Source organism: Rattus rattus, chromosome 6 (assembly GCF_011064425.1).
Source record: "Rattus rattus isolate New Zealand chromosome 6, Rrattus_CSIRO_v1, whole genome shotgun sequence".
In the NCBI taxonomy this organism is placed as follows: domain Eukaryota; kingdom Metazoa; phylum Chordata; class Mammalia; order Rodentia; family Muridae; genus Rattus; species Rattus rattus.
In genome coordinates, this window is record NC_046159.1 from 14041784 (window position 1) to 14067518 (window position 25735).

The 25735-nt window shown below is 46.6% G+C and overlaps 1 protein-coding gene across 1 annotated transcript; it reads right to left on the reverse strand.

Annotated features, from left to right (window-relative positions):
- Window positions 1–1553: 1553 nt before the first annotated feature.
- Window positions 1554–21324, reverse strand: Emp1 (epithelial membrane protein 1). The gene is made up of 5 exons (XM_032905526.1): window positions 21145–21324; window positions 7114–7227; window positions 4458–4554; window positions 4220–4360; window positions 1554–3502 (listed from the first exon to the last, which is right to left on the reverse strand). Exons 2-5 carry the CDS (start codon window positions 7189–7191, stop codon window positions 3336–3338), a joined length of 483 nt encoding a protein of 160 aa, XP_032761417.1. The 5' UTR covers window positions 7192–7227; window positions 21145–21324; the 3' UTR covers window positions 1554–3335.
- Between the last annotated feature and the right edge of the window lie 4411 nt (window positions 21325–25735).

The following is a 25735-nucleotide window of genomic DNA, read 5'->3' on the forward strand; positions in this document are numbered from 1 at the left end:
GTAAGTATGTATGTATGTATGTATATATGTATGTATGTGTATAATGTATGTGTGTGTGCTCATCCATCTATGCACATGTGGAAAACAGAGGTTGATATAGGATGATAGATTGGTTTTCATTATTACTTTCCGAGGCAGAGTCTCTCATTGAACCTAGAACCATTTTAGGCTAGGCTAGCTGACCAATGAGTTCAATCTCTACCCCCACTCCTGAGCTACAGGCACATTATTGCACCTTTTAAAATTGGGGTTCTGGGACTCAAAGCTCAGGTCCTCCCTCATGCTTGTGTGGTGAACACTTTACCCACTGAGTCATCGCTGAACCATCTCTTAGTCTTTCATGCTGGAGGGTCATTTTGAGGTTTAATGATGTATTTCTTAATACTCATCTATTTTCTAGTGTGAGTATTTTGCCAGAAGAAAGCATTGGATCCCCTAGAAGCCAAGTTCCACATGAGTGAGCCTTCATGTGGATGTTGAGAACTGGACCTGAGTCCTCTGCAAGGACCAGCGAGTACTTCTAACCACTGAGCCATCTCTTCGGCCCCTCGTAGTGCATTTCTGGTGTGTTTTTCTGTATAGTTGGTTTTTTTAACACAAGACCATAGAGGACTGAAAGACTATCAAAACCATGTCTGTCATACTAGTGTTGATATGATGATGAGATGCGGAATATCCACCTGCTCTCCGCCATCAACAACAGCTCTGACAGCTCACAGAAAAGAGTTAATCTTGCCTTCATTGAGCCCATGTAGAGATGCCCCAGTTAACACAGGGGGCTTCTTCAGAAATCAGGCTTCCCAGCACTTTGTGCATCACTGTGTACTGACAGGACACATTACAGGAGCTGGCTACTTCAACCAAACTTTATAAGTGCCTCATTTCTTAATGTCATAAGCCATTCTTATTTAAGTTGATAACCTCTTTCTAATCTATTAGCTTATGAAATTCCATTTTTGTCTAAGAGGTCTAATTAAAGCAAAGCAGAGCTATACTTAATAACATTCCACTGCCTGAAATAATTATTAGAGAAATCCTTAAGGTTTTCCCAGAAAGTAGCTTAATGTCTCAAATAAATGTCAAGTTCACCGAATCAAACCAGTAGGTAAATTAATGAAGAGGAATAAATGTCACCATTCTCCATATCAGCTCATGATTTTTTAAAAAGAAAACAGTCACACAATGTAGGGAATCAGAATTTGTTTTTATATCCCTAGAGTTATAAACATTTGTATCAAAATATTTACAATTATAGTATATGAAATATCCTATTAATGAAGAAGCCAAATACAGTACTAGAATAACCCACCAATGCAATGCAAGTTACATGAGACGTAAATGTCACAGAAAAAAAGTAAAAGACAAGGGAATGCATGGTTCTTTCTCTCCAGTCATAATTCAACTTTTTTTTTCTTTTTTCTTTTTTCTTTTTTTCGGTGCTGGGGACTGAACCCAGGGCCTTGCACTTGCTAGGCAAGCGCTCTACCACTGAGCTAAATCCCCAACCCCATAATTCAACTTTTTAACAAAATGCGACTCTCTTCTTCTGTTGATTTTCTTATGAACATAAGACAGCCTAGAACAAATGTATGGTGGTCAAATTATAATTTAAGAATTATTATAGCTTTCCTGACCAGTATCTCTGCCATCAGCTCAGCAGTTAAGTAACCTACTTGAACATTCCCTTAAACATAATACACTAGAGAAATATACTTAGTAATGGTCCCTTTACATAAATACCAGCAAGTATAGCATAACAACTCCCTCCCAAAAGAAATGGATATGAGAAATGGGTAAGAATAATCCTAGGAAAAGAAATGTAGAAAAGATATCTCAGACTCTTCCCGGGGTGATCTTCTAAGGGCAATAGAAGAAACTATTTCTAAAAGAAAAGCCCTTTAAGGCAGAAATCTGAGATGTCATGCTACCTCTAAGTCTTATGTAGGAATACCCCTGCAGCCCCAACAATTCAGCTACCATCTGACTGGACACCCTAAGAGTTTCTCCTGTTTTAAAAAAGAAACTGTCTGCCCACCACCAGGACTTTATTCATCTCACCAAACTGCGTTTTTTTTCCTAAGAGCAGGCACTCTGTTCTTAACATAAGTGAAATATAGTATGCTTAGTACTCCATAACCAGATAGCACCTTCCCCTGCACCCCGGGACTTGTTCTTTAGTTTAGATTGATGTGTATTTTAATTGGCTTACAGAATTGCCATCTTTGGCTGGAAAATAGTGTATTGGAAGCTGTTGAGAGGAGACCACTCCAGCCCAGGTCAAAGCTACAGTGACCTCTGTGTTTAGATGTCATGTTCTGGTCCCCAGTGTTATTTTGGTCATCATTAGACTTCCTCAAATGTTCCTAATTCGGAGGAAGCTTAACAGAATTGTTTGGCAATGGAACATGTGCATCTCTCCTGTGTTACATTTACAGGACACATTGGGTGCATTGGGGAATCCTAAAAACCCATAACTTTACTATTGCATTGTGGTGGGCATGCGCTTTGACCCTACGGTTTGTGGGGCGTTTTCATCTTTGGCTCTAGAGAATCTAGAAAAATTCCAGAAAAGCTGCCTTGGCTTTAAGTGAGGGTCTAGCAGAGTCCAGAGCAGGACATCTCCATGAGGGACAGCTCAGTGAAGCATGACTGAGGGGCTCTGCCTATCCCCACCTGTCTCCCAGATCCTCTGGGGTAAATATTTCTACTTCTTGGTTCAACCAATTCTATCAGCTTGACCTTATAATCCATCTCTCTTTCTTCACTTTTGTTAGAAAGGCCACTAAATACGGGCATCAGCTTCCTGGCCAAAGCTCCCACTAGAGGCACTTGGGATCTGGATTTGAGGTTTGGTTTCAGGTCACAAGGATAAGGTGGCTTCGAGGCTTAGCCTCAGCATAGAGGCAGTGATCTGCTCTTGCTAGGACTTGTACCACTGTCAGAACTCATTGATATGGGTTTGCAAGACCTCAGTGTATGACCCAGCAGTCACCCTCAAGAGTGGCGCCAGTGGAATGGCAGCTGGTGAGGCCCCAAGTGTCGGTAATTGAGGATAGACGGGGCCATATTTGGTGGCTAGAGGAGGACTCTCTGGTGGCCTCAAGGAAGCATCAGCATAGTAGCCAACAACTTTCTCCCAAGGATGGGCGTTTGGCGGTAGAGAATCCCGCCCCCCCAGATATGGTTTGGGTTTTGGCCTCTCCTACTCTTCCTTTCCCCCTCCCTTCCCCCCTCCCCTCCCTTGGTTATCCCTACACAGTGACTTCTGCTTCCCTCCCAGATTCAGTTGCTTCCTCCTCCCTACTTCCCCACCCCCACCCCAGATGCCCACGAGCTTATTTCTTCCTCAGGACCATATAGAGTATGCCGATGATGAAGCTGAAGCAGAAGCAAATCCAGGTCAGGATGAAACAGTAGCCTTGATGGCTGCTGGTGAAAAAGTTCCCTTCGCTGTGGGCATAGTGGTGAGTGTAGATAGACACTCCAATCAGGATGCACAGCCCTGCAAGCAAAGAAAGGGGGAGCTGTCATGGTTGGCACTGAGGTGCTCTTGTTATGATCCCTTTTTCCTGGGCAGTGATGAGAAGGTGAACACTATCTATGTGTCCCTAAATAGCTGCTCTGTTGGTTTGCCCAGATTTGTGCCTGATGGTATATTGGTAAGTGAGAGCTATCTGGGCTTTCCTATCTGTTCTGGCTTGTGGGTAATGAAGAATAAATCATGGAGCATCCTGCTCTCAACCTGCCTTTTTTCATCTGGGCCTCCATATGTCTAGGTGTGGTGTTATGAGAGTAGCCTGGTCTTCCTTCTAACTGGGTGTTTCTGGAAAGAATGGGGAAGGTGATGCATGGTGGTAATTGTGCACATGGTATCAATAGCTGCATCTCTCTGGGGATCCCCACCTTCTGTATAGAGGGGCTCCTGATGATGCCTGAGCATAGGGGGGTTGCTGATCCAAGCAGCCATGGCAGGCCATCAGCAGATAACTAGAGGAGAAAGCAGCCCAGGGCAGCTTCACACAGCCACATGCTAATCTGAGGCAGTGACTAAAGCAAAGATATGAAGACGAGTAAAGCTTTTCCTGCAGGGATGTGTATGTAGCTCAGTATTAGGGTATTTGTTTAGCATCTCAAGACCCTGTGCTCAGTCTGGAGCAGTGTGGGGGTGGGAGGGGAGATGCTCTCGTGTAAAATAGACTCTGCTGCTCTGGGTACTCACAGCACACCAGCATGGTGGATCCCGAGAGGAAGAACCGGTTTCCCTTCTCCATGGTGAAGAGCTGGAACACGAAGACCACGAGGGAGATTATAGAGAAGATGATGGAGAGGATCATGAAAGCTTGCACTGCCTTGATAGCATCTGTGAAGACAGAGCAGGAGCGTTAGACAACCTGAGAGTCCGGACATCTTCCTGACCACACCCATGGTGGGCTAGGCATTGATGTCCGCACGCATACCGTCATTGCCGTAGCTCAGAGAGTCGTCACAGCTGCCACTGGTGCAGTTCTTCCAAAGCCCTATGGACGAGTCTATACCGTCCGCCACCATCCACACCTGAAACCAGAAGACGGAGTGGATTAAGAATTACCCTTCTGCTTTCCGAAGAGGATGTCATCACCAGTCAGGACCAAATCTTGACCAAGATGCCCTATGCAGCTGTAAATACTGCTAAACCTCTTGGCTCTGTAGAAAGTAGATCTTAGTACACAAAGGTTCCAAGAGAAAGGATTGTGACCCGAAAGAGAGATCACCTTCCCTCTTTGGACTTCACTATTCATGGCGCACACACACACACACACACACACACACACACACACACACACACACACAGAAGAAATTACACCATAGGGGTTTAAAATTCTGAAGTTCCAAGGAACAAAAACTCTGGGTGAGGAAAGGTGCATGGAGTATGCACAAACCACTTTAAAAGACTCACATTTCAGTACCTAGCTAATAAGGAAAAACAAGGTAAGTCTTGCCTGGTAGCACCGCTCTGTGATTCCAGCCCCCTGGAAATAACTCGGGAGGCTCAGGAATGAAAGCTCCCACCCAATAAGTTCGAGACCAATGTAGGTAACATGAGGCTCTGTCCCAAAACACGAAAACAAAGATGTCTGGAGAGATGGCTTAGCAGTTGAGAGCATTTACAGCTCTTGCAAGAGGACGGGAGTTCAGACCCTAGCACCCACGCTAGAAGACTCACAAGAACCGGTAACTCCAGCTTCAGGAAATCCAACATCTTCCTCACCAGCACTCCTAGCACAGACTCACATACTTTTAAAAATAAATCTTTAAAGAACAAAAAATAGGGGGGAAATGTCCAACCGGAGACAACAGTAGAGCTACTGGGGAGACAAGAATGAACCTGGGAGTCCATAGGCAACTTTCGTCTACACAGAAGGATCAGAACATGCAAAGTCATTCATTCCATGTCAAAATGCTGTATCAAGCGCTTCAAGGCAGAGGCAACTAAAAACACAAGAGTGGCCAAAATGTATGTTCCCAGGCTCACCATGCCACTAGCATGTCCCTTCTTGCCTGGACCAAGAATAGATAATAAACTGGGGTCCTGTGCAGACATGTGCAAAACATGCTGAAACAGGAAACCCAAGCATGCATAATCGCCTGGTCTCTCAGCCCCACGTCAGGGCTGATACCGGGTGGATGTGAGGCACATGAGCAGCTCTTAATACACTTTGAAGTTTACCACATCGTTATCCTGTGAGGCATGCGAGTCAGCTTACAGAATGGCCAAATTACAAACCTACAGGAGGCAGAATGGGCAGGAGTTGTGTCCTGTCTCCTAACACTTAAACCACCCTGATGTCTGCAAAGCCCTTCTGTCTGGACTGTAAAACGTATTCACTCTTGCCAATCAGTCGTGGAACCCGCCTTTAATGCCAGCACTTGGGAGGCAGAAGCAGGCAGGCAGATCTCTTAAGATCTAGCCCAGGTCTGGTCTACACAGTGAGTTCCAGGACTACAAAGTCTATACAAAGAAACCCTATCTGGGGGGTGGAAAACAAAGCACAAAAAAACCTTATTCACCATAGCAAGAACTGTAGCCCATTCTGAAGCCATCTGCCTTAACTTGTTGTTGTTGCTGCTGCTGCTGCTGCTGCTGTTGTTGTTGTTGTTATTTGGTTTGGGTTTTTTGAATTTTTGGGTTTTTGTTTGAGGCAGGGTTTCTCTATGTAGTTTTCTGGCTGTACTGAAACTCGTTACATAGACCATGCTGGCCTCAAACTCACTGCCTCCCAAGTGCTCCTAAAGGCAGGAGCCAGCACATATGGCAAAATGTGTAGCTCAGGCTAGCCTCAAACTCATGATGCTCTTGCTGCTGCCTTCTTCACGCAAATCCTACCATCCGAATGGGCTGCGTTAACTTCTAAGTCCAAGAAGCTCCTTCTTTTCGTCTAAGACAAAACAAAACTTGGGCACTAAAATTGACCACTAGGGGTCAGAGTAGCCCCGGGTTCGCAGAGCAAAGACTAGCGATCTCGGGAGATCGTTCTATTTCTGTTATTTGATTCACCGGGCACCAAGTTAATCCTGCCAAATTCCATTTCACACACCAATTTCCACACAAAACTTGCATTTGTCAACCTCATTATCAAAGTAGTATCTTATTCTCTCATATCTATCTACCTTCTAAACGGGAATCTCTGTGGTCTAGCACATGAAGAAATATCTTTAACCCATGCACAGGAAGAGTCTGTCTCACGAGGAGGGCGTCTTTGCCAGCCCTCCCGTGTGAACTGCACTTCTATTTTCTTCTACTTCCCTTTTTTCTCTAGAGAAGACACACCCATCCTCCAAGTGCACCTTAGTCTCCACCTCCCGTAGATCCTTCTAGAAGCGAAGATGCCCGGTAATCTCTACCTCCCAACACCCCCCTAGAAGAGTCACTGTGGACCCTCGCCTTTCATACTTTGCTTATTTCATTCCTTGATCTATGAGTATGTGTTTGTTTGGTTTGTTTTCCTCTCGTGGCTAATCGAGAAGTTCATTGCGCTGTGATTTAACACTCCCGCCTCCCGTTTTTCTTAACATTTTGCCAAAATACTCCAAAGATCCCTCCCTAGGATGAGTGAACAGGGGGATGGGACTCACGTTGGCAATGGTGGAGACAAACAGCATAATGGCGGTGGCGATGTGGACCACGAAGAGACCGGCCAGTAACACCAACATCTTGGCTTCTTTTTTGTAACTCCTGAGTAGAGAATTCTGCAAACAAAAGACAGGGGAGAGAGAAAGGTTACTGTCACAGTCGGTAAGACACATCCCACCTTCTCATTTCGTGGGCTCTCTGTTGATGCAAGAAAGTGTGACCGTTTTTAAAATTCAAAATTACATCAAAATTTTCTAAAACCTGCTTTTCGCCTACCTGATTGATATACATGCCTGCTCAACTGTGTATAGACATGTACTTCCGTTTTATAGACATGTACTTCCGTTTTTATAGACATGTACTTCCATTCTGTTCCCACATGTTTATAGACTCATCTCTTTAATATAATGAATATTATATGAATAAAATGAGCATAATTAAAGAATATAATATTCATTATATTAAGAAGAGCATGGTATGCTTTATAACAGCTGCCAATGTTTTGTTTGTGATTGACAGGTCAAAACTGTAGGGCCTTGAGTTGTGGTAAGGATTTTGTCACCTCCAGAACTCTGCAGCAGCAGCAGCACACACAGTTTCAGTTTGCATGAGGAGAGCATCGGTGCTGCAGCAAAATGCTCACCCAGCAGATTGAATAGAAACAATGGGTTCCGCAGAACAAGGCACTATTACTCAATGGCCGTAGAGCAAATTGGCTACTAATTTGATCCCGGATGAGACGTAAAATAGGAGAGATACAACTTCTGTTATTACAATGCTCTTTGGCATCCAGTAGTATGACAACCTAATTACTGTGTAATGGTCTGATCACTTACTGATTTAGCATTCCAGACTAATATTCGCAACACCTGAGCCTTTGGCCCTGCGTGCCTCTTGGTGGGAATGCTGTTATGGGTCTAGGGTGATGTTAGATTTCCTGCGGCTCAACATGACAGCTCTGGGGCTACAGAAGTGTAAGGCTTGAGATAACACCAGATGTGCTTTTTTGCTGGTGCGTGGTGTTTATGCGACTTCAGTCACTCAGGACCCATCCCCGAAGACAAACAGAGGCATAAATCACCCTTCGGAAGAGCAGGAACTAATATAAATTAACAACGCGCATGGATAAACAAAAGTCCTCAGCCATAATTTCAACAGAGACCACTAATCGTAAAACCTAGAAGCTAAAGGAAACGTGAGAGGCGCGCGCCCGTCGGGGAGCCGTGCGTAACCTCTGTGTCACGCCTGTGACAGTTAGACGCAGAGCCAGCTCAGAGAGACATCAAAAGGAAAGGACCGGGGGTTATTCACCCTCTAGGCAGGGAGTGTGTGAGGATGCAGCAACCGTAGAGGAGAGGCTGTGTGCATCCTGCAATTGCTTGCTTCCCCGTCTCTCTCCACCTGATTTAATTGATGCTTTGGCTGTGCTTAAGCCACTTTCAAGCTACACTAGGCATTTATTAGAACAGCGATACTATGATTATTCTGACATTCCGGGTGTCTTTTATCTCCTCTCGCTTTCTCATTAGCTACTCAAAACCAAGCATGATCTACTGCACGCCTGGGTTCTCGGCTCTTTGTAGACACTGATTTCTACTCTCCAAAAATCCTCTTCCCCACTGGCTACTTCCCTCCAATGGGGAGGCAGGCAGAGAATGTTTCCAATTTAACTGTGAAGGACAAAACAGATGGAGTTTTCCTGCTGCCTCTGGGGAGAGACTGGAGCTCTCATATCTATGAATCCCCTCTTCCAGCATTCAAATTCATGGCTGCTTTTTGGGAGTTCTGGTCTACCTCCGGAACTTCCCACTGGCTTTCATGGATGGAGCAAAGGATTTGTTTTATTGTTTTGCTTTTTGAATTAGAAGTTGACTTAGAATTATTCCAAGTGCTTTGATCTCTGCTTCTGTTTCCTCATCCATGAAGAGCGGTAATGATTTCAATCACACCCAGAAGTGTGAGGGTTCTACTGGATTATATAAGTGAAAATGCCTTCTGCGGCATGGTACAGTACCGTGTGTGTCACATGGTACTAATAACAGGGTTGCTATGATTGTTGTTATTGTTACTGTTTCTTTTCTTCTATGAAGCAGAACAGCTGTTGCCTACCCAATCCAACTACTGGGTCTCGTGCCGCCCCACATCAAGGCCAAGAAATAAAACACGGGCAGGGTAGTTCACTAGGCAGCATATGGCTAAAATCACTTTAGCCCTCAGACATTGTCATTTTTGTCTAGTCCTTGCCCCTGGAGTAAGGAGGATATTAAGAACACATCCTCCAGCATCACCAGAGACAGTTGGCTTGCCCGTCTAGAATAAAGCTGGCTCAGGAAAGAAAACTCCAAGAATTACATAATGGGTACATTTCGTCCAACTTTCCTTGACCTTTTAATGACTCTCAGGTTAATTTTGTTTATAATTGACAGATTCCCTCCTAATAGTGAGACGTAGTTGAGGAGACAAGAATGGAAGACAGTCCAAGTGAGGCCTCTTTAAATGAGTGGCCTGACAGGCGGGCCAATTCAGGAGACTTTCTGTCTCCTTGAATGCCCTGGGACTCTATCCAGCAGAGTCCCTCTTGTTTTGTCCTGCTTATGGCCTCATCCAGTGGCCCTCGCTGTATGTGGGAATTATGTACTCTCCCAGGCCACTCCATCTCTCTTCTTACCTTGACTCAGGCCTACCTTGTTCTTGTCCCCTGCCTGCTGCACCTGAAGAGCAGGTGAGGGGACCCATGCTAAAACGTGACTCTTTTATCTAAGATGGATGGTAGGGGTGGGGGTGCACAATATCTCAGATCAGGGATCATTCTCAGTGAACAAGACCCACAGTTCACTCTGCCTCTGCGTCCTGTGTCCAGCCACCGTGGAGACAGTTTAGGTGGAGTTACTGCATGACACATGTGACTTCATCTTTTCGCTGCCCCAAATTTGTCACCTTTATCAGTGTCATCCACTGTCAGCTTAGAGGGGCTTCCATTATCTTTAACACCCATCTTCCAAAACACTTGGAACACTTTATGACATTTCTGTGTTGGATGGCCCCATGGTTACCCAGCCTCTGTATTAGAGAGCCTACCCCTTAGTCTAGGACAGCTGTTCTCAACCTGTGGGGGTCGAATGACCCTTTCACGGTGGGTTGCACATGAGGTACTTATATTACAATTCATCACAGCAGCGAGATCACAGTTATGAAGTAGCAACAAAAATAATTTCATGGTTAAAGGATTCCAGCCTTAGGAAGGTTGAGAACTCCGGGTCTAGGAGAACCAAACCCCCAAGGTCTTTTCAGAAAACCACCAGTGGTGGCTGGTGGGTGGGTGCCTGACAAGCTAGTAAACAGTGACTGAGAATGAGTATAAGCCCGTGCTCTCGAGACCCACCCACCACAGTCTCCTATAGCTATCCTTTGACTCATTCCTCGCCCAAGGAATAAGACCATTTCTGGTCTCCCAAGTGGACCACACCAGTATGACACTTGCCTGCTATGTTCAAAGCCCTGAGACCTGGCCTCAGCACTACTGCAAAAACAAAGCAAGCAGGAGCGTTTACAGTTTTGAAAGTATAGGCTGCTACGGCTTGTATCTCACTGGAACAGTAATGGAATTCTCCTGACTGTTTCTCCAAAATGCTGCTGCAGTTGGCATTCTTTGGTGGAGAGCACGTTCCACAACCCCAGTGAGTGGAGCAAACCGGGAAGCGGAGAACACAGTACCACAACTCTGACTGGACCACTGGGCCACCCCCCTCCCTTCTTGCTGCAATGGACAGAGTCAAAGTGTGTAGTGTGTTGTTGGGGCCTCCCAGAGCAGGAATATGGCTTGTGGTGCTTTTACACTCCCCAGTGCGAGCCATCACACCTGGTCAGTTCACAATGTTTGGAAAGCTTAGGAAGTGCTCTGGCTTCTATGCAGACAAGAACACTTCCGCTCCCAGTAAGCACAGCGGTTGCCCCATCTGCACTGTATGACTGGCAAGGGTATGCTTAGGGTCAAGGGAAACAGAGAAACAACCAAAAGGCACAGATGGCCACACCAGAAGGAATAACTATTAGGGAAGATAGGGATCGAACACTTGGAGCCAAGTGCAGCTAGAAATCACGGTGTAGCCCAAACTGGCCTCTACCTTGTTGGAACTCTCCTGCCTCCTTCGTGCTGAGCTAACATTCTGAGTGTATAGAGCTGAACAATTCACTTCAGCCTGGGTGACACTCTTGCAAATGAGACGGTCTCTATGGATGGCCAGACTATACAAGGTGCTTCCTAGGACCATGCGTGTGACTGAAGCTAGTTTAGAAAGTTCTGGAGCGGGGAAGAAGGCTATCTAAAGTAGTCCATTATTGGGAAGGAAAGACCAATAATGGTTTAGCTATCATTTCTGCCTCTCCTGGTTTCCTTCCTGAAGCATCAGTCACCTGGGAGTCTCTACCTGTATCGTCTTGCACTGGGTCCCAATCCTGCCCCCACTGTTAGGACCCTAGACTGGATGCTGAAGTCAGCTCGTCCCATGGCATGGCGCTCTCTCTAACCTTCCCCTCACCCTGCTTTCTCTGTATTGCTATTGGCTTATCTGACTATGTCCTTCCTCAGCCTACAACCCCCATCCTCCCACCACAACTGAGACAAGCACCAGTTTCCAGGAAATGAGACTCCAGACAGCTGCCCATGGAGTCCTGGGAATTTGACTTCCAAAAATAAAAGCTGCTTTTATATCCTTCCCCTAGTAACTACCTATTAATTCTTCTCACCAAGCTCAAAATTCTGCCTCCTTCTTTCCATAGAGCTGAAATCAGTTTTTTTTTCCCACTTCTGTTATGTTACAGCCCTTACGCAGTCCTAATAAAGGCCCTTATGGCAGCCTGCCTGATGACAGAGTTCTTTATGGACGTGTTTGGCTCCCCCACCCAGAGGAGTCTGAGTTCCTAAGGGCAGACTCTATGACAGGCCCCAGATAAACCTCGTTAATGAAGAAATAGATGATCTGAAGAGAGCAGTGTTTCCTTCGCTGTGGAACAGTAATAGCAGAGCAGCTGAAGGACACAGAACGCCTCCTTTCTCTTCTTCTCATTCCTTTAATCTTTATTTTATGTGTGTGGCTGTTTTGCCCACCTGTATGTTTGTGTACCCATGGAGGCCAGAAAATGGTGCCAGGTCCCCTGGAGCTGGAATTACAAACAACTAGGAACTACCAGCTATGTGGATGCTGGAAACTGAACTGGAGTCCCCTGGAAAAGCACTCAGTGTTCTTAATGACCGAACCACGTCTACAGAACTTCCTCTTTTCTTTTAAGGTAGCATGTACTCTAGTCCTCTGTCACTTTTATAATTGATTTGTCACATCACTACAAGTACGGGTTCGGTACCTTCTTATGCACAAACTTCATAATATTTGTTTCCATTTAACTTTTGTAACTACTTTTTGGCAAGTATAGAACTTCCAGGCTAAGGGAGAGCTTCAAGATTTGGTTCCCAGACCACGGAACTCATCTACAAACTCAACCTGGAAATCCATGCAAATCATACGCAAACTCGACCTGTCCCTCGGAACCACCTACCAAGGACCTATTAGAAAAGTCCTGCCAACAGTACGTACAGCCCACAGAATTTGAGTATAGTTCAATTGGTAAGAGTGAGTGCTTGCCTACTCCAAGTATAGTGGAACATACCTTTAATCCCAAGTGGCATTTGGGAGCCAGAGGCAGGCTGAGCTCTGTAAGTTCAAAGTCAGCCTGGTCTATACGTGAGTTCCAGGATAGCCAGAGCTACATAGCAAACTCTGTCTCAAAGACAGACACACAAAACAAACAAAAGGTGAAAAGAGCATTTGCCTAGCACTCAAGAAGCTCTCAGCTCAATCCCAGCACACACACACACACACACACACACACACACACACACACACGCACTTTGCCTGCACACGCGCACACGCACGCTGCACTTTGCCACACGCACACGCACACACACACATGCACACGCACATGCACGCACACAGCTCAGTCCTGAGACTATTCTTACTAGAGCCTCCTCTGTCCTTCCTTTGGCCAGTGCTATTCTAACAATGACATTCCCATGTCCCGCTGGCTAACTGCAAATTGGGGTGAAAGCTTTCGCATCCCATCTGATCCGAGATCTGACACTTCCTGCAAGGCAGTGAGAAAGAGGAAAGGCCACGTCTCTTGGAAGGGGTTGGGTCAAATGAGTCAGCCCTGACTGTGCCCATCTTCCTCAGTGTGACATCTGAAATGGATTTGGGGCCCTCTGTTTTTCCCAGGGACACTGCAGGGTGGCACAGAAGCCTGTCCACCCTCCTCCCCATCAACACCACTCCTGTTGTGCTTGGGGTTCGAATGTGTTTGCGTTCCCACTGAGGATCATTTTAGTTGGCAAAATAGATGCCCGTGGGACAAAAAGCAAATAAGAAGAGGAAATTCTGCCCTTGGGGAACGGTGTGGAGGACGTTTCTGGAGGAGGGGGAAGGCTGGGATGGAAGGCAAGCTGGTGGATGGGACCTTGGATGAGCTTCCCTGCCATTGTTATTGTGCTTTAGGTCATGTGTACTTTTCCGTCCTCAACATTGTTTTCACGCACAGAGGGAAAGGGAGGCGTGCATCTCAGTGTGGGAAACGGGGTGGGGGGATCCTAAAGGACCAAATCTTCCTGTTCCTGCATATGGGGTGTTGGACAAGGAGAGAAAACACTGCGAATCTGTGTAGCTCACACTAGGGCTGACGCTTCAAGCACGGGTGGGTTCTGTGCCCGTTAACAATCGAGCAGTGAAAGACACAGATCTGGATGACTCAGAGAAATGAATGTTTCTTTGTGGTTCTGGGGCAAAGGGGCTACAAAGGAGGCCCGTCATAAATACGGCAGTCTCTTCGGGGCTAATATCACCTGTATATCCTGGCATAGGTCGTTAGCTATAGAGCCAAGGAGTTAGCTTGAAGAACAGCAAACATTAGAAGGAAGAGGAAGAGGAAAGGAAAGAAAGAAAGAGACAAAGAAAGAAAGGAAAGGGGAAAGAAAAGGGAAAAGACATGAAAAAAAGAAAAGAAGATGAAATGGGAAGGAAATGAGGAGGAAATGGGGAAGAAAATCAGAAAGAAAAAGAAAGGAAGAAGGGGGGGATGGAAGGAGGGATGGAGTGAGTGAGGGAGGGAGGGAGGTCCAATTAGAAAGGTGAGACCAAGTCCTACAAACATTATGTCTGGCTAATGGCCAGAGTTAAAAGATTTTGGGGTTGGGGATTTAGCTCAGTGGTAGAGCGCTTGCCTAGCAAGCTCAAGGCCCTGGGTTCGGTTCCCAGCTCCGAAAAAAAGAAAAAATAAAAGATTTTGCAAAACCTGTCGGCTTGGTGAAATCTAGGGAGGTGGGTCCCAACAAACTCTAAGTTCAAATTTCTTAAGGACCTCATAGGGTTAGCATGAGCACTGAAGGGTCCATACCTAATGCAAAGCCAGCCAAATGCTGTAGGTCATATTTACTCATTAGTGTAACAAAGAAAGACTCAGGCAAGGTGGTCTTGAGGCTTCTCTGCTGCCTGAGAGCTGGGGACCATGCAAAGGCAAGCAAATAGCATGAATATTGTTTTTGCAGATGCATCCAGAGACGCCCCACCCTCATCTCTCTCTCTCTCTCTCTTATTTCCGCTTGTCCTCCATTCCGCCCATGGAGTGGGTGGATCTGGACAACATCTGCAAAGGCAAAAGACAGACCTAGGCTGTGAGGCCTGACTTCGGCCCACGCCCTCTGACTGCAGCTGGCCAGTGTCGGGGAGGACGTCTCCTGGGTGAGGACGGAAGCTTCTGCTGCCTTCTGTTCCTGACAAAGGAGAAGTATTCCTGCAGCCAGACTGTCTTCCAGGGAGACATTGCCAAGATAATAACTAGGGTTTGGTAAGAAAAATCAAGGTGTGGCTGGGCCCTAGGGGCTTCCGGGTGCATCTGACAGCAGATGGCAGTAACTCGCTTCAACCAGAAAAGTCTGAGAGAGCTGGAGGACTGTGCAGAGCAGGGCCACCCAAGTATGCTGGGTGGGCACTGGCTTGGTTCGGTTTCAGTGAAGTTGACCACTTTGTTTTGAGAGGTACTGGGGTCTTTCAGTCATGCCCTTTGACCAAGACCTCTGCCTACCAGCTGATAGACTTACAATGAAGCCACTAGCCTGGATCTCCACTCCAGCTCGGTTTTCTGTCTTCTATCAAAGGGTGTGTGTGTGTGTGTGTGTGTGTGTGTGTGTGTGTGTGTGTGTGTGTGTGTGTGTGTGTGTGCGTGTGTAGAAACCAGAAGACAACCCTGGTGTCATTCATCCTCAGCTTTTCTCCACCTTGCTTTTTGTTGTTGTTGTTGTGTTTATGAGATGGGGTCTTATTAGTGGCTTGGCCCTCAAGATTCAGCTAGGCTGACCGGCTATGAACCCCAGGGAGCCTCCGGTCTCCCTCCCCCATGGATGAGATTACAAATCCAACCACACCCAACTATTCATGTGGGCTTTGAGGATCAGACTCAAGTCCTCGTGTTTGCACAGCCAGCTCTTTACCCACTGAGCTATCTCCCCAGCCCCTCCTTTGATATTTTGAGACAGAATCACTAGGTAGTCTGTGCTAACCTTGAAGTCACAACAATCCTCCTGCTTCAACCGTCCCCAGGGCTGGGAATTAAAAGCATGCAGCGCCACACCCAGCTGTTGTCTGAGGGTTTGACAGTTACTGGTGGCTCCGTTCCTCCCACAACTTTCAAGCTGAGTGGAGTTGGACAGTCCCTCCAAATTGTCCCAACGGTCTATGCTTTTCCCTGTCGCACTGCTTTCTATGGCCCACCCAGGACAGACAGCTGGCCCTGTCAAAGCCCTCCCTGCCAGCCCTGAGACTGGTTCCCATACTCTCAGCACTGATAGATTCCCCTAGCTCTGGGAGCTCAGGGAGCAGCCATGAGGAAAGGGAAGCTCCTGGCCTCAGCCGCACAGTTTACCAGCCCTCTGTGAATGGTCCTGCTTAAGCCAAATTCACTGTTGCAGCTTAGCAAAGCTCTCTCCCCTTCCTTCTCTCAAACCCCAAGGGAAAGAACTTGGGTTTCTGAAAGTGGAAGTTTAAGGTGTGGGTCCTGACCAGGCTTTCCTCTGTCATCTGAAAGGAGAAGCAGGGATACTCTACCTGTAAAACCCAAGGTCCCCAAACATGCCACAGCCAAGAAGAGGAAAAGATTTCCATGGAGGTCAAAAAAAACCAAAAAAACAGAATTTTGATCCAAGGGCTATCCCTGGTCTGTTTACTTTCTCTGCTTGGCTCTCTCTAGGCCTTTCTGTTTGTCCATCCCACAAACACCCAGTTTCTGTTCACTCTCATTCCCTCCCCTCCAACTCCCCAACCTTCCAGTTCACTTGCTCTCACCCACACTTGCATCTGTCCCCCCTCCTCAAGAGGAGGCTGCTGTCTCACCCAGGACCGGCTCAGTTTCTGAGCCCAATGATGCTCCTAATGAATTGATGTGTGCACAGATTCCTCTGGAGATGACACCTTTTTTTGATAAACCAAACATCATTCTTTCCAAGCTCGGGTAATATCCATGGCTATTTCGGATGAGTTCTTTAATGCTGTGCCCAAGGAATCTTGGATCTGGTAGGGCAACAAAAGCCACCTCCTCACCCCCGACCCCTCCAGTTCTTACCATTGAATGCCGAGCCATGAACATGCTAGGCAGTCATACTGCCAGTGGGCTGTATCTCTAGCCCCTGGTTTGATTACACTAACTTTTATGGATTAAGTTAGCCGTTAGCATGAATTCAAGGGCCTTCTTAAAACCAAAGTGGTAAGGTCCTAGATTTCTCGGAGCCTGGAGTGTCTTGGTGGCCAAGTTGTTTCTTCCTCCTTTCTTAGTGACTTGCTTCTTCTGATCACAGGAAAGATTTGAAGCAAGACCAGAGCCCGATCTTGCTACTCAATCATCTTACATCCTCCCCACAATTATTGACACGATTCCGACATGTGCCAACAGTGCTGTGTTGTAAGAAGACTCCATGAAAGAGACTCAGGAAAGTACAAGTCAGCCCAGCCGCAGAAGACCAAAAGCCCTGGCTGTGACAATGTTCTTTCTGAACAACAGTGAAGAAAACATTGACACCCCCCCACCCACACACAGACACACACAGACACACACACTCACACACACACACAGACACACACTATTTTGCTTAAAGGGAGGTTCAGAAGCAGCAAGACCATGTTTGTGTTTTTCCTTTTCTTCTTTGGTGTCAGGAAACCCACCAGTCAAATTGACGGATGTGTTTCACAAGTTAGGGTACCAGGGACTGAAGTGTTCCAGAATCTTCGTGGGGACTCATGTTTGGGAAATGAGTGTTAGAAACCAAAGGGGGCCCCAATGTGCATTCTTCAAAAACAAGGACGACCCAGAAATTCAAAGTCACCTGAGAAGATTATCCCAAAAAAACAAGAAACTTAGGTCCAGAAAATTCTAGTCCGATGGTAATCAAGAATTATAGCCCTTCAAGGAACTGACGTTCAGGTTGCTGGCTATTAGACAGAACCTCCTTTGATTGGCAGTGTTGCCAAACCAGGTCACAAGAATGCACAGGCATATACTACAAGCCCTGTGGACCAAACCAGGGCAATCGCAAAAGGCTGTTATATGCTTGTGTTTCAGGGATCTGGTTGATTTCACTATGATCAGTAGATAGGAACATTGGGCGTGTCACCCCACGTACACCTAAGAGTCCTAGAGGCCTCTGAGAGTGTGTGTTAGGTAGTGTGTTAGTTAGGTTGTGACCACAACCATGTGCTTAGAAAATGAACAGAATCAATTATATAGGAGTGAATGGTTTGACTAGGAGGATAATCTTAATACTTCAAAAATGCTCTTTCTGTATCCCACACACACCCACAATGGTGGGACACACCATTCGGGGAAGAAGGGTAGAAAAAGTTCTAGACTCTAGCCTGCCATTCATGGAGAAACCCTGTCTCACAACAACAACAACAACAAAAAAAAAACAGCTGAGCACTGATCCATGTGCCTTTAATCCCAGCACTCAGGAAGCAGAAGCAGGTAGGTCTTTGTAAGTTCAAAGCCAGGCTAGTCTACACAGCAAGTCTACACAGCCAGGGCTACAGAGCGAGGTTCTGTATTTGAATAGTAAAGAAAAGAATAAAGCAAGATAGTGTGGGTAATGCCATTCCATCAAGCCATACTGATTAAAAGTTTAATTAAAGATGAAATGTCTAGAGAAACAGGGAGTGTAGTATTGGGGAGTAGGAGGGGGGGCAGCAGAACAGATTTAAAACGGCCGGTCCCCCCCCCCACACACACCTCGGGTCATTTCAGGCCTGCAAAACAAGAACTTTCTGAGAAGCCATTTTTGCTGAATTTCAGAAACTCTGGTATGATTTGCTGTCTAGAAAGGACGACTGGTGTGAGTGAACATTCTGAGGAGCGTACACTCTGGGTGGGGTCCCCTCCCTGGTATTCTGAGGAGCTGCGAGCCATGGGATAACCATCTGTTCACAATGATGTAATAGTTAGATTCCTGCATATGGTAAGATAATGAGATTCCCTTCACATTTTTGTTTGTTTGTTTGTCTCTGTTTTGTTTTTGAGGCAGTTTCACTGGTTGGCCCCAGGCTACCCTTGAATCTTTAATAATCTCCTGCCTCAGCTCCCTGAGTCCTGGGATGACAGGTATGAACCACCACGCCCAACATCTAAATTTAAGTTTCTATAAAAGCAATGAAGAAGAAAAAGGAAGGAAGCCACATTCCAGGCGGAGACCCCTTCGGGTTGTGTGGAGGCTGAGGAAATCAGTTTTGCCTTCACAGAAATGTGCTTGGCTTCCTGCTCTGCAGTCCCAGAGCTGCCTAGAAACAGCCAGGAGGCCCTGCATTCCGACAGCTTCCACAGAGTCCTTCCTCAGGATTGGAGACCTGCCTAATCTTGTTTCCAGAGGAGAGCGAAGACGGTGAGAAAGCCAGCCAACCTTTCTCAAGGTCTGGGGACAGACATCTGTCCTCTGGCAAAGGACTGCCCTTACTACTGGCCCATAGCCACGGTCTTGAGACATGATCTTCTCCGGCTGGACCTTGATGGCCTCCTGCCAGCTCCCAGGACAGTTTAGTCCCTGGAACAATGTAAAATCTAGGGGCTCTCTGACAGGGAGGCCAGACCGGATGTCCAGCAGCCCTGGACAGTATTCTGCCTCCACCCTATTCTGCAGTCTCTGGATGAAACTGGAGCCGCCTGAGGACGGGAGGCCATGATTTGGGAGGGGGTGGTAGTGGCCTCTTTTTCCAGGACAACCAAAGTCTTAGAGCTGAAGTCCAAAAAAGCTCACAGCCCAGGGGCTCTCCCACTACCAGAAAGCAAAAAGTCAGAGATTTTTTTTTAATTGTTCTCTAACTCCACGGGGATTGGGGGGACACAAAGCGTTATATTCTCACTTATCAAGGGACCGCGGAGTTTGAGGCAGCTCCTTAACCCTCCAGTGTCCCCTTTTTGCTGACTTGTTTGAGGCTGCCGACTTTCAACCAGATCAGAATGACACACAATCGCATGTGTGGTCTCCACAGGAAACTGCGGCTGTGTCCCTAATGATAACTATGGACAACAGCGATGGCTTCCCCAGTTCACACCCATGCAGTCTGGAAGTAATAAACACCGGGAGCAAAAGCGGTTGCTCCCCAAGTCTTGAGAAGTGGGTCCTGGCACGTTCTCATCACCCACCCCACCCTTGGGGCAAAGAGGTTTTTAACGGCTCAATGGAAACACACACACACACACCAGCGATCACTTTTAAATTTGCTCTTCCAACCAGCAAGCTGCATTTCTAAAGAAAAAGGTGCCTCACTTCATCAGGCAAGCTGAGTCCTGCGGCTCTCCCCAGGCTTGTTTACGAGAGGGGGGCGGGGGAGAGGGGACAGGGGAGTGGGGGGGAAACCACATCTGTGTTGAAATGAACCACACCTCCACAGACATTAGCTAAGCTAATAAAAACAAAAGCAAACACAGCCTTGCACCTTTGTTCTCTGTGAGTTTAGCACGTGGGTCTGTAGCTGTACGGTATTTTGGACAAAAGCAATAAGATAAACACTCCCGTATGGCCACTGCCACACTAGAAAATTCCATGTCTGCTTAGAAAAAAGTCTTTAATAGATTCTGAGAGGTCCTTTTTCCCCTCTAAGTTGGCTCCAAAATGCAGATGCGTGGGGTGGAGGCACAACGGCTTTACCAGAATCCCTGACGTTCCCTCCAACCCCATGCCCCCCCCATCTTCTTCCCCCACCTCCACATCTGGCCAAGGATTCCGGAACCCACACCAATCCTCCCATTCCATCAAACTAACCCCTCCCAAGGTTTATTTGAAACACCCTTTGCCTCTGTTTCCCTAACGGTTTTTCTTTAAACAAACCAATCCCCTCTTCCCTTCCTGTGAGAAGGGGGTGGAGGAAAACAAGAGAAACAAAGAAATACTTAAAACAGACAAGGAGGGCGCAGCAAATACAATAGCAAAACAAAAAACAAAAACGGAAACCAAGATGTTTATCCACCATCACCTCGAAGTGTAAAAGAGTAACAAACAACCCACAAAGCAAAGCAAACTTTCTTTTCAGAGACTGCCTTGAACCTGCGCAGAGAGAAAAGAGAAGCTGTCTTGGTAAGACAGCATCCTTCTGGATTTCAGCTCAAAGTAATTTGAATGGAAACGGAGGGTTTGGAAACCTCTTTCAAGCCTGCTATGTCGTTTCGAAGGCCCGTAGAGTTCCTTCCATAAAGAACATTCCACTCAGGTTTGTTCCAAAGTCCCTGCTCCTTCCACCTCCTCGGAGCAAGGATCGACATACCAGCAGCAGAATGTGATCCCAGCTGATATCCCAGACTCCTCCACTACATTAAAATAAAAGTTCCAAGGACTCTTCTTGCTAGACATAGAGGGATAGCAGAGAAAAGAAGAGAGCAGAAGGCTTCAAGGAGCCTAACAGAGGCAAGAAAAGAGTGGGTTCTGCAGAGTTTCCCCAGTGTGGGAGCAATCTTACGTGGAGTATCCAGTGACAGAAGCAGATGCCCTGAGTGGTGGCGCTGGCTGCTGGTCTGGTCCTCTCTTCAGGAGGTTTGTGACCACAGTGAGGGGAGGGACCTGACTCCCGAGGTTATAAGTTTCCTGGGCTGGTGTGCTGGGGTGTGTGCTGGGCGGTTTCTTTTCCCCGTGTTTTAAAGGAGTTTCTATGAATCAGTCTGGATTTAAAAAAAAAAAAAAAAGTTGGTGAGCTACGCCCTGCTAAGTTGGCAGCCGGTCAGATGTGGCTGGGAGTGAGCCATCAATTCAAAGAACCCTGTTGTAGCTCCCTCTGACTCAGACACGCAGACCACAGTGGAAAAAGGAATGACATTGCTTCAAATGAGTAAGAGGAGTCACACAAATAGATCTGTTTACCGAAGCCCAGTTCCCCTACCCAGAAGGAGCCCCGGTTGCCAAGGACATAAGGCAAAACACAGGTTAGGGTCAGGAGGAGGAGAGAGGGAGGTAGATACGGTTCCACGTTAATTAAAGATCCAGCTAATCACCAAACAGGATTCCCCCACTCTTCCTCCCCCACCACACACATCAGCAGCTGTTCATCACCAGGAATTATCAGACTCATTTCTCATTGACTTCCCTGCCTGACCCTTGTGCCCCTGACCTGTAGGCGGCAGTGGGATGAGGCTCTTGAAGCAGAAGGACACTAGCATGCTCCGAATGTTGGGACACTGATTGACAGCAGGCAATCCTGGGTCTTTAATTACACTCTCACCCTATGGATTGTAGGCATTGCAGGAGGAAGTCTGCGCATTAAGGACTTTGCACTCTGATCTGCAGGCGATAATCGTTTGGACCTTGCTCCACAGTTGGCTTTTGTGAAGCCAGCCAGGGACCCAATCTCAGCTTCCTCCCTGAACCATTCCCCACTTAATCTCAGAGTTGGGAGGTGGGGTGGGGTGGGGTGGGCTACAGAGTTGTCTGATCCCACAGCCCTTGATCACCTCGCTAAAGAGGTTCAGGTCCTGAGTGCCTACATTAATCCCAGCCATCCTTACCAACCTTGTGACGTTGGGCAAGCGCTCTCCTTTCTGCCTCCTTGTGCATGTAATGGGAACAGTAGGTACCCAGCACACACATATGTCAAGAAATACATGTATCAACCAAGTCTGGTGGATCGTGCCTGCAAGCTCAATATTCGAGAAGCTGAGGCAGAAGAATTGCTATTAGTTCAAAATCATCTTGGGCTACTCGATGTGATCCAAGCCAGCCTGAGCTACTGAGTGAGACACTATCGAGAGAGACAGAGTGACAGAGTTAGTAGGTAGTGGAAGGGGAAGCATAAGTTCAAGGAGAGTTTGAGGCTAGCCTGGGGTACATGACATGATAGATAGATAGATAGATAGATAGATAGATAGATAGATAGATAGTTTGATTGATAGATAGATAAATGATTGATAGAAGATAGATAGATAGATAGATAGATAGATAGATAGATAGATAGATAGAGATGATTGATAGATAGATAGGGATGATAGATAGATGATAAATGATTGATAGATAATAGATGATAGATAGATAGATAGATAGATAGATAGATAGATAGATAGATAGATGATAAAAATAGATAGATAGCAATGACTAACATAGACTCTATAAATTTGTGCCCAGTAGTCATTCTATATTAGTTGCAATGTGATTTCCCAGAAGACATTCTTAACTAGGAGAAGAGACCTTTCAGGGAAGAAACACAGAGTCGCTATAGCTGCCAAACCCCAGCAACTGGGGTTGCTGCTGTTTTCTTCCAATCCGGTGCCTGCCTTGTGATGCCTTGGACTTAGTCATTTGTCAGAAAAATATTTGCTTTACAACAACCTTCCTGGGACCCTGCTAAAACTGGGTCAGAGTGGACTGGACCCCACCCTCTAGGAATTTAAATTCCACAGAAGGACAGAAAGACATAGGAGGCTCAAAGTCCAACAGAGTGTTGGTGAGGTTAGGTGGCAAAAACCGTAAGCAAATCTCAGTGGTGCTTGGTCAAATCTTGTAGAAAAGAGGGTATTTTTAAGAGATGGTTGAGGAAAACACACACACACACACACACACACACACACACACACACACACACACACACACTGATTTGACTCTTCCCTCTTCACAAGTCCTGACAATGAGATCCTATCCCAGAAAAGTAAAACCATGCAGATATTTCATTGAAAACCAATGATATGACAAAGATTACATCAGTTTTCCATGGTGTTCCTCACCTCCCGCCTCTGCCATCTAATAAAAGAGGAAAAGGGCCTGTCTACTGCTCCTAGCCAGAGGCTGTGGCCCCTGACAGCTTTGATGCAGCCCTCAGGGAGGGAGGGGAGCTGACAGTGCTGGCCCTAACTTCATGCCACACCCCAGTGTGAAGCTCTCTCCTCTCCACAGCAGAGTGTAAAAGAGAGCTGGGGTCCAGGAGTCAAATCCTCAGACCACGGCTCCGGAGAGTGTGGGCTGGTTGCATTTTTAAAGAGAGAAACCTGGGGCTGGTGGATGGAGGGAGGGGCCCTGAGAGCAGAAGCAAAGCAGGAGTTCTAGTTTTTCTTCTTCTGCCTGGCAGTGGAGGGGACCCAGAAATCTACCTCCTCAGTTGCAGCCATAAGCGAGTAGCCTGCTGGGGCCCTTTGAAACAGGCCTAATAAATCCCACTGTGCTGTTCGCTTGGAGATGTTTAGGTATGGAGAGAAATGTTAAAATTACAGGAGAGCATTTGTGCATGTTTGCACACCCACCTCCCCATACACACACAGAGAGAGAGAGAGAGACAGAGACAGAGACAGAGAGAGACAGAGACAGAGACAAAGACAGAGACTATAGAGAGATCCATATAAAGGCAAATATTTATGTCTGTATATTTTAACATCTCATAGTTAGCACATAAGCATCACTGAGCTGGGTTGATCAAATCCTTTTCAAATCGGGGGAAGAATCCAATCCATTTGGCTGAGGTACTAGGCTATGGATATATTAAAAACATTCTGACTGGGGCCCAGCATTGTGGAACACTCGACTCTGGAGGCACAGGCAGATGGATCTCTAACTTGATCTACACAGAGAATTCCAGGAGAGCCAGGGCTACATAGACAGACCTTCTCAAAAAAAAAAAAAAAAAAAAAAAAAAAAAAAAAAGTGACTGCTCTGAGAAGGCGAGGCTCAGCTGGTAGAGATCTTCCAGCACATGTGAAGACCTGGGTTTGATCCCTAACACCAACAGAACAGCACTGCGATGCATGGCTATGATCCTAGCACTTGGGAGGTGGAGACAGGAGGATCAGAAAGTCATAGTGAATTGAAAGCCATATTGGGGTACAAGAGACCCTGCCTCAAGACAATAAATAACATAAAACATGGCATCTGATTCTTCCCACGGCCATATGTGCACAGTTGTAACTTTGGACAGTAGCACAGGGTGTTACTGCACACAGGGTGAGGGTGGAGGTTCTCTGTGTCTCTGTCTCTCTCTCTGTGTCTCTGTCTCTCTCTCTGTCTCTGTCTCTGTCTCTCTCTCTCTCTCTCTCTCTCTCACACACACACACACACACACACACACACACACACACAGCTACAGAGTTCTTTCTAGCAGTCTGGAACAATCCACTCTGCTCGGCTCTGTTGCCGTTCCCCTCACTTGGAAAGTGGAGTGAGCGAGCATGGCTCTATGGATGCCACAAGAGCCAGGCACAGTTTCACTGAACCCTCTCGCCCAGTGAAACAGAGTTATGCTGCCACTGGGGCACACCCCCTCTTTCTGCATCAGTAAGAATCTCCCGCTGGCACCACACCCTTTAGGGCAGAGTTTCAAGTCTGTGCTGGTGTGCACACTTTGAATGAATGTTAGACTCGGGAGCTTCTGGTGTCTGACGTACAGTACAGATCAGTTAGTTCCTCAGGGTCTGCACTCCTTTCAGCCCACAGGAAATAGAACCAAAATGACTGTGTTGACTGTGGGAATTTATCCCACAGGACTCTTAATCTAAGCTACACGGTCCCCAAAGGTGTTCATTGTTAATATTAGCAGATGCTGTCTAAACCTAAGGCTGCAAGGGGCATATATAGTTACACAGTTTCCCCCAAAGTTGAAACGTTTGCTCCTTGCTACACCTTTGAGACTTGAGAATTTAGCAACATTTCCCCCTCCCTCCCTCTTGCTCTCTGCCCTCAACGTTTTCTTTTCTGCTGAGCTCTTCTTGGTTTTGTTCCCTCAGGAGCTTCTCTTCCTGCTTTTCCTCTTTGCTTTCTTAAGCTCCCCTCTGTAAATGTAATTTTAACACAGTCTCATTAAACGAGAAGTCTCTAAGAGTCCCCTCATCTCATGTCTCGCTAATATATTGTGCTAAAACTATTTTGGAAAAGTAATGTGGATGAAATTCCAAGTCGGCTCCAAGTACGTGGGCCTGAGGCTCCCAGCTTTGCAGAGGAGACCAGCTTGAACCGGCTTGCTGAGAAGGAAGCTCTTACTGTTTCAGAACAAAGGAGGCTGGGTGGACAAAGACCTCTGACCTCACAGGAGAAAAGTTGGTGACACAGGACATTTGGCAGATCGACACCAGCCACCATGGAGA